The sequence below is a fragment of the Pelobates fuscus genome, chromosome 10, assembly GCF_036172605.1.
Source record: "Pelobates fuscus isolate aPelFus1 chromosome 10, aPelFus1.pri, whole genome shotgun sequence".
Lineage (NCBI taxonomy): Eukaryota > Metazoa > Chordata > Amphibia > Anura > Pelobatidae > Pelobates > Pelobates fuscus.
In genome coordinates this window covers 115,800,451-115,812,584 of record NC_086326.1, presented here as the reverse complement: position 1 = coordinate 115,812,584, position 12,134 = coordinate 115,800,451, and the positions used below count along the sequence as shown (strand labels likewise).

The following is a 12,134-nucleotide window of genomic DNA, read 5'->3' as shown; positions in this document are numbered from 1 at the left end:
GCTACTGACTTTAGGCTCCAGTAGTCCCCTAGGACTACACATACCAGTACTTCAGGTGGGGCTAAACGACTAACACATCTATCACTGTACATATTCTTCACATTTTTTATTTATTATTTGTGGTGTTCGTTTCTTTCCCTCAAGAGGGATCAATAAAGGTTTTTAATTTATATTATTAAGTTCAATTTCAAGCTCCATTACTGGCAATTTGTGCAATTTGCTAACGGAGCAAATTCACCTTGGGGTAAAATTCTGATTATGGGTGTATTGATTTTCTTTCACCCATTTCAGTTTTTCCTTATGCTGTTGTACGAATGTAAGTTTATTCGAGTTATTGTGTGTGTCTCTCTCTCTCTGGTATACTTTGAATTTATAACACTGATCACAGCTTCTTTAAAATATTTTTTGATACTGTGATTTCATACCTTCACTAGCAAGATTCCTGCATTGGTTTAATACGCTAAAAACAATATTTTATTTGCAATCAAAGTATAGAACATTTGCATAGATTGAAGAAAAACACCCATGTTTTATGCACATTACTTTTCATTACACAAGTGACCATTTTCGCTCCGACGTAATACTGAATTATTTCAAATAAAATTAACAAACACCATGTGATAAAGTTTTGTTTTATTGCAAAAGAAATCAAGGGAAAGCGAAACTGTCCCTGCAGAGAAAAATATCATCTAGGCTCTCTTTATACAATCTAATCTTGGGCAAGGGAAGGGAAGAGTTGACACACATACATGTGTGCACAACAGAAGTGTGTGTGCGCGTGTGTGTGTGTAAATATATATATATATATATATATATATATATATATAGACACACACACGCAATCAAATCAAATCTGCATATATCCACATGACTGCCTTTTCTATGTGAAATAAAGGCAAGTTTAACATGTATGTGCGCTAATGGGAGAGGTCTGGGCACAAAAGCAACAACCAAATTAAATTAAAAAAAAAAAAAAAAATATATATATATATATATAGAATTATTTTAACATTAAATCTCACTATGTTTCATGAAGCTGCCTTTTCCTCTCCCACTTTCTTATACAAACACTCCCCCCACCCATCCCAAATGCCCAGAGAAATAACTTTAACTTAGCCTTCACCCATGTTAATGCTACACAGGAAAAAACAAAAAAAACACAACTATGGGGAGGAGTTGTGCTTTTAAAAAAAAAAAAAAAAATATCCATCCAACTTAGCCCCTAGAAACTTCTTCTTTGACCAAACTGTAGGAAAGCCTGCATATAATGGTTTATAGTGAACAAAAACCAAAGTAAGAAAAACAGAACATGTTCTCTTCTATCATAAAGATCCAGTCCAGTAGGTCTCAATTCTCCAAAAAAATAAAAAAAAATAAAACGCAACTCCTGCTGACACTGCTACCAGAACTGGATAAATACCCGTTTCAGATTTAGCCCACTTCCTTGCACCAAGTCTTCGCCCAACCACAGGCAGACGAAGCAGGATCCAGGGATACATATTATTGCTCCTCATTGATTCTGATGACTAAGAGAAACGAACAGTGTGCTTTCTCACATTTTCTACCACTTCCTGCTTTGCGCCTGGGACTAGTGCTCCATCTCTAGCTGATTCTCTGAATGAGCTTGTCATCTGAAAGACAATACAAGGTGCTCACGGAAAAGTCTGAGATGAATCCCTCACATGCTCCTCGTGACACCTGTTTGCAACCACGAAGATCAATAAGTGACAGATTGGAGGCACGTCGCAGGTAAAGAAGTGATTCATCAGTTACCCATTTGCATCCTGAAAGAGAGAAGGAATGAATCACAAAAAGTCTACAATTCTATAATTATTGTCTTTAAAAAACAATCCTAGTCAAAACAGAGGGAATTTTTTGCATAATCTATACAAATAACATATCCTTATTGCTGTCAAATTACAATTATTATATGGCATTACAGTGTGGAGTAAAATTACACAAGAGGGCAAATTTGTTTATCTTTGGATTTACAACAGGTAGAACTTATCTCCGAATTATTACCTGCAAGGTGGATATGTGTGAGGGAACTACGGGTTGAAGAACCAACTGCAGTTAACAAATTAACAGATTGATCTGACAGCAGTGGGCAGTGACTGAGATCTAGCTTGGACAGAACTGGGCAGTGTCGAATGATCAGCCGCAGAGTGACATCAGAGATGTCCAGGCCTGAAAGTCGTAGGTCAGTCAGAAGGCGTAGCTTGCTTCGTGAGTCATGGCCTAAGAAACCACAAGAAAGTAGACAAATGAGTAACACAGGCATAGTGGAAAGAAAATGAATAAAGTACATAATATTTAAGCAGCCACCTGATTTGTCAGAAGGTGGTGTGAGGAGACCTCTGATCTGGGCGTCCTTTATCGCTACGGTCCAGCGCAGGTCCAGAGTACGCAAGAGAGGACAGCTTGAACTACTAAGTGCTGAGACTGCCGACCACGAACAACCAGCAAGTAGTAAATCTTTTAAACCTGTTACATAAAAGTGGGAAATATATGTGAAAGGGAACACTACAGCATACAATGGGAAACAAAAAAAAGTTTACTTGACATACAAAATGAAAATTAACTGTTTAGCCAATTTTATTTTTGTCCCCACTTTCCATTTATTGACCTCTTACAGTAAAACTTTATTGTTGGTTGGATGGGCAGTTCTAGAAACAAGATAAAAAGTAGGATGGTTCCAGAACCCCTCAATGGCATTATTTTGCCAAAATACACACTTAAGCTTTAAATGCAAATGTTTTTCGTTTAAGACTTTTGTTTACTCCACAGTAGCTTGATTGACAAAATACTATCTGTTCTCTCATTCTCCAGGTACTGTGGTCTGGAACACAAACCACACACTTTTTGGTAAAGGATTTCTTTTCTTCCAGGGTGACACCTTGGATAACAATCTCTACTTACTAATATATTATGTGTGATGTGCGCAGGTGTGACATACCAGGAAGGGGAGATTGAGACAAATTATGAAAAAAAAACCCCCCAAAAAACCACTTATCTAGCATTAGTTATTGCATTTTCATGAAATGAATTCCATTAACCAAAGTTAATTTAATGTATGTCTTCAGGAAGGAAGAAGCACTTTTTTTGAATTTTGTAAGTTGATAACATTTTTGCTGTTAAAAAGACCTTAATCTGCAATTCTAAGTAAACACCTTTAATGGAAGATGTTCTCCAAATGAGTGATTAAAATATTAAACTGGGAGATTGTCTATATTTTATCATTATCTATGTATTTCTAATGGTATAAAGCAAAATCTGCTCTCATAATTGTGAGACATATCCGAAAAGTTACTATCCTAAATATTAAATCTTAATCTAGTTGCAAATATTACAAGAATACTTTTAGGCTTTGTCCAAAATGCTTGCTGTTTCAGCAGTGTCTCCGAATTTCTGAATTGATGCAACATGAAAATAAATTGACTCAAAAAAAAAAAAAAAAAAAATCAAATTATTTCTGACCTATTATTAAACAACTAAAAGAGCAAGTTTAAAGGGACACTATAGTCACCTGAACAACTTTAGCTTAATGAAGCAGTTTTGGTGTATAGAACATGCCCCTGCAGCCTCACTGCTCAATCCTCTGCCATTTAGGAGTTAAATCCCTTTGTTTATGAACCCTAGTCACACCTCCCTGCATGTGACTTGCACAGCCTGCCATAAACACTTCCTGTAAAGAGAGCCCTATTTAGGCTTTCCTTATTGCAAGTTCTGTTTAATTAAGATTTTCTTATCCCCTGCTATGTTAGTAGCTTGCTAGACCCTGCAATAGCCTCCTGTATGTGATTAAAGTTCAATTTAGAGATTGAGATACAATTATTTAAGGTAAATTACATCTGTTTGAAAGTGAAACCAGTTTTTTTTTCATGCAGGCTCTGTCAATCATAGCCAGGAGAGGTGTGGCTAGGGCTGCATAAACAGAAACAAAAAGTGATTTAACTCCTAAATGACAGTGAATTGAGCAGTGAAATTGCAGGGGAATGATCTATACACTAAAACTGCTTTATTTAGCTAAAGTAATTTAGGTGACTATAGTGTTCCTTTAAGAAAAGGATTCTTCTTCATTTTGATCTTTCAGCTGTTTAGTATATTGTTTCCTAATTTGGTATCTTTACATGGAATTGCCATGTTTAAGAATACCAAATTAGAAAGCAGTTTGGCAGATCGCTTCATCATTCACTACCCTTAAAGGAACACTGTACTCACTATAACAACTTCATCCTGGCCTCAAAATTGCAATATTTCAAAGGGACACGTTAGGCACCCAGACCACTTCAGCTCATGGTGTTTATATTGCAGCTCTAAGTCTGCCCTCAGTGGCTGTCTATCAGACAGGGCTTCCGGAATCGTAAAGCAGGGGTAGTGGCGGGGTAGTGCCAGGAATACAGCTTTATATTCCTGGCACTATAGTATCCCTTTAATAATCAGAAGACTTGGAAGCTCGGCTTCAAGTCACTCCCTCCAAGCCCTCTGGATAGGAGAAACAGGACTGTATGCATGCACAGTGCTGTCACGGCTTGTCATACAGAATCATTACATTCAATGCCAGAATCATTGGCGGATCGTGGAAAGCCCATATATGCATGCATAAATACATCCATTGCTGCGCACAGAATCCTTCATAATAACAACAAGTACACAACCAGAAAAGGAGACTGCACTGCCGCTAAAAGCAAAAAAAAATAAAAAAATATGAATTTAAGGCAAGTAAAAAGGTCTTGTTTTCCCAGCTTATACCGGCAGTATCAATGGGATATAGCTAGATCCTACTGGGGTGAGTCTGTAATCACAGTGGCCTGTAGCACCTTCACCCAAATGTGGTTTTAACCGAGACTTTAATGTCTAATCTATAGTGCTTAAGAAAAGTGTTTAGTGAAAACCATGTTGCTGCTTTGCAAATTGTTTCAGGGGATGCCGTGGCTCTTATTAATTATATTATACAACCAATACTCTAACACCAGAGCATGCTGGTTATTGCTGTACCATTGGATATCTCCACTTTTGTTTCTACCCATTTTGCTTCTTGGAGAAACTTCTGCTGAATATGTATCGTAAGACAGGGATTATACTGCCCCCCACACTGAATACAGCAGAGCTCTTAGTAGCTCTAAGAAGTGTGAGTGTGCCTTTGCTACACTAGTGTATTTCAGTTACTTTTAAAACATATTGCACTATTCCAACACTTCCGAATAGTTTGCAAGGAGGTCTAGTAGGGGGGACAGTGTCTTGAGTGGGTTCGTAATAGTCAGGAGGAGGTCAATGGCATAGGCAGATACATTGTATGTTTGTGAGTGAACAGTGAAACCAATGATAATGCGTGTTGTGTGGATGAGATCAAGCAGAGGTTCTAATATGTGGACAAAGTTTATGGAGAATGGGCAGCCCTGTCATGTTCCATTATAGATGTGGAACGGTTGCGGATTTGCATTGGGGATCAAGAGGTTAGCTGTGGTTGCCGAATATATAACGTTCAGGGTGTCCAGAATGGGAGTGGGGTAGCTATGTTTTTTTCTAATGCTGCAAACAGAAAAAAATCATAGGAGTCTGTTGAATGCCTTTTTGGTGTAGAGTGACAGGAGCAGTGTTGATATTGCTCTATGGTTGGCCACCCATACTAGACCTAGGGTTCTTCTAGTATAATCACTAGCTTGGCGGGTGGGGATGGATCCCACCTGGTCTGGGAGAACCGCTGTAGTCAGGTTTGGGTGTTGTCTATTGGTTAGTAGTTTAGTGAAGATTTTGATGTCCACATTTAATAGTGAGATTGGTGTATAGTGCCCTTGGTCTAAGTGCAACTTATTTGGCTTAGAGATGAGGCAGATGTTTGCCTGTAGCATGTCTTTTGGCAAAGCTTTGCGGTAAGTAGCGGTCACAAGTGTGGGGTGAGAATGTCTGAAAAGATTGAGGCAGAGAAGTCATCTAGGCCTGGACTTTTGTTTTGCTTCATCAACCGTATTGTGCTAGCGACTGCTTCTGAAGTAACCACTGCAGACAATGCTGCTACAGCTTCGTCCAATAGTGTAGGGAGGTGCAGTTTATCTAGAAATTAGTATTCCCTTTTGCATGCGGGAAGCTTGTTTATGGGTTATGGGAATGATTATATTGGTCCGAGAAGTAGCTACGATAGATCTAGGCTATTTTGGTTGACAGTTCTGTGTGTTGTCTGGAGGGGACGCATAGTTTGCAAATATCTTTGGCCTTCAAATGCTTGTGGAGCCTATGCGCCAGGAGGGTATTAGCTTTATTCGACTTTTCTAGAACATTTTTTTTTGTCCATCGCAGAGCCCTAACAGCGCTCGTAGCCATGGTTCTGGTGGATTTAACAACAATCGATAAGTTCGTCTTCAAGGCCTTTACATTTTCAGGATCAGCCATACAGCAAACCAGTATGTTAAACTAAACATTCTAAATATTTTCAGTGATATTCCTTTGTTGTGGAGAATCTGTTCTTTTGAAGGAAGCTGCCAAGTCTTCCTTGTATGGCCTTGGGAGAGCAGAGGCGGGCCGGTGACCATTGTGTGAAATGGAGCCGGGCAGCGAGGGAGCTGTAATCTCCTGCTCTGCTCCCTCGTGTGCCCGGCAGTCATACCGGTAGCCGGAATATGACTAAACAGTGCGAGAGGGAGCAGAGCAGAAACAAGATAGCAGCCCCACTGGACTTCTGTGTGTGTGCGAGTGATTGTGCCTGCGAGTATGTATGAGTGACTGTTTAGGTGACCAGTCCCCCTCTGATTGCATGGGAAAGGTGATTTTACTCACTTTCTTTCCCACGACGCGACGGTCTCGTCGTGGGCTGTACCCGCCTCCATGGCTGAGAATCAATCTTGATGTGCATTGGGAGGCTATTGTGCATGCACTAATCTGTATCTCCTAATAGAGCAATGCATCTCTTTGGGGAACATTCAATGCCTCTATGCCGAGCTGTGCCTATAGTCACCATAACCACTGCAGCTTAACGTAGTGGTTTTGGTGTCTGGTGCCTTCAGGCTTTTAATGTAAACACTGCCTTTTCAGAGAAAAGAGTGTTTACATTGCTGCTTAGTAATACCTATATTGGTGCTTCCTATTCCAGTGCTGCACAGCTGAAAATTAAGCCGTGTAAATTAAAACAATACTGGCTCCTGGCTTTTTTAGCTGGCTACTATATTCCAGCAAATTTGTCATGCCCTGAGCTAATGTCACCGAAAATATGGACTTAAAAATGCACTCTAAGCAATGTAAAAGAACCACTAAAGGCATCCTGACTCTGGGTACAGTGGCGCTTTAGTATTAAAGCAGCATCATAAACGGCAAGCTGTTTTAGATTACAATTACAGAAATGCTGTGCAGGGCATAGTGCCTCACAAGTGAAGATGAAAAGGTCTACCAATGTAGTAAGAAAAATCATTGTATCTTCAACCATGTTCTACTAAATATACACAAAATTCTGTAGGAAGAACAGAGCATTTGGAGTTAGGGAGCAATGGAATTGGAATTCTGTCAATTTCCAGTAAAGGAGAGATAAATCCAAGTCTTGTTGTCTGTGACCATTACTGGAATAACATTAAATACTAGGAAGCCTCAAAAACCACAAGAAATTGGCAAACGTCATAAATATATCTAGTCCTTACCAGGCAGTCTGTTGATGAGCCATGTGAGTTGTTTTCTAGATATATTTGTCCAACTAAGGTCAAGATGAACTGGTTGTCTTTTAATTATACCACTGAGAGCCTGTGGTACCAGAGATTTGCAGCGACTAACATCAATCTTGGCCCAAAGACGCTTGTCACAGCCCCTAAAAAAATAAATACATTTAGACGTTTTGGTCAACTGACATCTAAATGCAGTGATGCAGGCCATTATCCAAAAACAAACTAATTATTAGGAAATGTATGAGGGGATGAGCATTTCAGTCTGAAGAGTACGAATAAGAGACTTAATAATGCACATTTAAACAGTTATAAACAAAGCAAATTAAATATAGTCATTCTTAAAGTGGTTCTTAAGGCAAACTTCACTACCTTTGTCAAGATTGTCAAGACAAATTGTCTACTTTGCCTTATGTTTTAAATATAAATCGATCACAAATGAAGAAAAGAAGAACAGATTGTGAAAGAGGATGTGAAGAAGAAACAATAGGAGATAGGCAAGATTAGGTGAGAGAGCCACTTTAAATTTGGATATAGATATAAAAAGCACAAACGTTCAGAGACTTTAACTAGTGAAAAAATGTAACTGCTTCTGTTAGTCTATTAGGTCGGTCCCTTAAAGCAATGACAAGATGGAAGCCATGTTATGGTGTCAGCTAGGTAGAATTTCATCTAACCAAATGTTCCACTACTATTTCCCTATGAACGTAAGATGATGGCCAAGAGGAAGACAGGCAATTGCCACAATTACACAGGCATGTATAAATATTTGGTAGTATGAACAGAAAAACCCTATTTAGTATTTTTTTTACTTTCTTTACGGATGGTCAATACAAGTTCGACACAGTTGTGCTGGGCGAACAAATGTTAAATTCCATCATCAGATAAAAGGGATAATAATAAGTCTGAGATGGTTTCTTTGTCATCAAAGTAGTACCAGAGTCACAAGCGGTCACATCCTCAGCTCTACACTTCTGTGAGTTGCCCGAGATATGGGCAAAGTACATAAACAAATGTTTGTAAAACACTGGAGTTGTACGGGTCACAGAAATGGCAACAAGGGTTGTTGGGGTGCTAACAGGGCTAGACTGTGATGGTTACCAGCATAAAATGGCCATGTGCAACTGTATTTACAAGTTGATCAACACTGTGAAGCAGAGGGTAATGTAAGCCCCCGGAGTGCGGTTAACTGTTTTCTATTAGTTATCATCTTTGCCAATGTAATTAATTCACAATAATTTTGAAACTCTTGGTAGTCAGTCATTTTTCAGTGCAATGGTAAAATGGTACATGTGTTTTTAGCATATGTTTTTGCAAGCATTGTACATTGAAATAGATTGAACTTGAGTCCAATATTGCAAAAATTAATTTTTACATAAAATTTTATTTATTTTTTCAAAATTGTGTTTTTTACAGAAATCGTCATTTCCATACCCTAAGTAATGTTACCACAACAGGTATTAATTTGATGACACCGCTAAATATAGAACTTGAGATCCAGTATTTACAATTTTGAAGCTGCTCGTGTTTGATGGCTTTTGATCCTGACAGGTCTGCAGCCTACTCAATGTAGGCAAGAGGGAAGGGTTGATCCCTCTGTCCTTGGAATCCCTGCTACCTGCAGAGTAAACTTTAGCTTACACTCTCCACCCTCGCCAGTGAGTGTTATTCAGGCACATATCGCTGGTGTAGTAGTGCCTGGCAGCCTGTACTATTGACTAAGCTGCGGGAGTGATATCTACTCTATCATGGTGGACACCAAATGCTACCTGGTTGTTAAAGGCCAGCAGTCTCCCGTTCTGCAGTTCAATCAACGACTGCACCGTTTCGAACTACAGCAACGCATACCTACTCTTCCGAGCAAACTAAGAGGTAGATGTAGCAGACTCCATTCCCTTATATTTGGTTGTACGTTCCCAGTGCATTTTGTCTCACAAATGCAGGCAGCGGTACCTGGTCGTTGAACGCCTGGAACTATTTTTTGCCTCACGATTCCGCAAACTCGGGCAAAGATGGTTGGGATGCCCGTCCTACTTCCCAACCAACTAGACGAATGGCGTTCAGGAGATATGATCTACCTAAAAGGGTTTGTTGGTGTTCGCACAGGTCAAAACTTGAACATTCGTTCGTTCTACTGAACCTGATTTTTGTGGGGTTCCTGTATTCCTTTCATGTATTTTGGGGGTATTGTAAAACACATATGTAAGTTTCTGTATTTGAGAGATAATTGAGTTATCCTAACTTGAGCTCAATTTTCTCTCAAACACAAAGGCTCTGGGGAAAATAAACCCATGTGTTCTTGATTTGAAAACCCCATGCTAGGGGCAATGCATAAAATATTGCGTATGATTTATTTTGTTTGATTCAGTTTTGTGCTTTGTCTTACTATATTTCAATCTTAACATCTCTACTCGCAACTAGTGCATTTACAGTTGAACGTTTGTCATAACATTTCACTACTTTGGTATCCTGCATCTCTATTTTACTCACAAAATGATGTTAATTCCATTTGGGGCAATTATATATATATATATATATATATATATATATATATATATATATATATATATATATTCCAATGTAATAAGGTGCACTCACAGGACTTTTTTCAAAGACTTACTTTATTTTTAAAACGTGAATTCCATGTGAAAATATCAAATCGACGTTTCGACCCCTATAGGGTCTTTTTCAAGATCAATCTTACAGTGTACAACCATGCATATATATAGGTATTTACTAATAATCACTTACCTAAACGGTGTGTGTGACCAAAGCTCCCGCTCGAAAATCTGAAACCCGGAAGTGATTCAGTGCCACCACGTGACTGCGTGTAATGACGCGTGTGCGTCGTTGCCAAGCAACGAATCTAAACAAAACATAGCCTCCAATGGAATATCTATTCCGCGGGCTGCGAGCAGCTCTAGGGGGGCTCGATCGTGTTCCTAAGTGCCAGTGACTGAGTGGTACCTGCCAATAATAATTGGCAAGGTCCATCCCTGCTTCCCCATGGAGGATTACTATAATGCATTATCTGAACTGTCCGAGAATTAGACGAGGGCTATAAAAAAGTGACATCACACGTGAAACATAGTGAAAGTGCTTATGCTAAAACATGCAAAATTACAAATAAAAATAAAAATAAAAACATCCTACCCAATCCTCCTCGGACAGTCCTGCTAAACATAATTCTAAACATAATAAAATCTTATATAAGATACTAGGGACAAGACTAATGTAATTAGAACCCATGTGTATTGTATCATAATATATAAGTGGAGCATATAATACGTGCTACTCTATAATATACCAACTTAATGTATTTTTTCAAAAAATCCATATTTACAACATATAATGGTGTCCATCCAAACTTATGGACAAAATATGCACATATCATGCTGCAGAATGTTTACTAATAGCTAGTATAAGGCCATGATGCCTTGCTATTCTGGACCTGTTAAAGGTAAAAACCTGAACCCAATCAATCTATACTGGACACTGTGAAGTGTCTGATGAATGGAATGCCTATAGTTTAATTATAGTACTTAAAATAACCAGACAATTATTCTATGAGAAGCATATTTACAAACATAACTACCAGAAATTCCGGTTATTTGATGACCAAAGTGTCTCCCAACTAGACTACCGAACCAATTCCAAAAATAAGTCTCTAATTCACAAAAACATAGAGTATGTGTTATATTCATTCAAGCCACGGGGTGGCTTGAATGAATATAACACATACTCTATGTTTTTGTGAATTAGAGACTTATTTTTGGAATTGGTTCGGTAGTCTAGTTGGGAGACACTTTGGTCATCAAATAACCGGAATTTCTGGTAGTTATGTTTGTAAATATGCTTCTCATAGAATAATTGTCTGGTTATTTTAAGTACTATAATTAAACTATAGGCATTCCATTCATCAGACACTTCACAGTGTCCAGTATAGATTGATTGGGTTCAGGTTTTTACCTTTAACAGGTCCAGAATAGCAAGGCATCATGGCCTTATACTAGCTATTAGTAAACATTCTGCAGCATGATATGTGCATATTTTGTCCATAAGTTTGGATGGACACCATTATATGTTGTAAATATGGATTTTTTGAAAAAATACATTAAGTTGGTATATTATAGAGTAGCACGTATTATATGCTCCACTTATATATTATGATACAATACACATGGGTTCTAATTACATTAGTCTTGTCCCTAGTATCTTATATAAGATTTTATTATGTTTAGAATTATGTTTAGCAGGACTGTCCGAGGAGGATTGGGTAGGATGTTTTTATTTTTATTTTTATTTGTAATTTTGCATGTTTTAGCATAAGCACTTTCACTATGTTTCACGTGTGATGTCACTTTTTTATAGCCCTCGTCTAATTCTCGGACAGTTCAGATAATGCATTATAGTAATCCTCCATGGGGAAGCAGGGATGGACCTTGCCAATTATTATTGGCAGGTACCACTCAGTCACTGGCACTTAGGAAC

The 12,134-nt window shown here is 38.4% G+C and overlaps 1 protein-coding gene across 4 annotated transcripts in view; it reads right to left on the bottom strand.

Annotated features, from left to right (window-relative positions):
- Nucleotides 1-616: 616 nt before the first annotated feature.
- The window catches only part of KDM2A (lysine demethylase 2A), a 123,266-nt gene continuing 111,748 nt past the window's right edge, over nucleotides 617-12,134 (bottom strand). For all 4 annotated transcript variants that reach the window (XM_063434978.1, XM_063434977.1, XM_063434979.1 and 1 more), the window contains 4 exons: nucleotides 7,626-7,789; nucleotides 2,326-2,484; nucleotides 2,023-2,238; nucleotides 617-1,784 (listed from right to left, as the gene is read on the bottom strand). In XM_063434978.1, coding sequence (XP_063291048.1) covers nucleotides 1,603-1,784; nucleotides 2,023-2,238; nucleotides 2,326-2,484; nucleotides 7,626-7,789 — 721 coding nt within the window. In that variant the 3' untranslated portion in view covers nucleotides 617-1,602. The remainder of the gene's footprint in view (nucleotides 1,785-2,022; nucleotides 2,239-2,325; nucleotides 2,485-7,625; nucleotides 7,790-12,134) is intronic.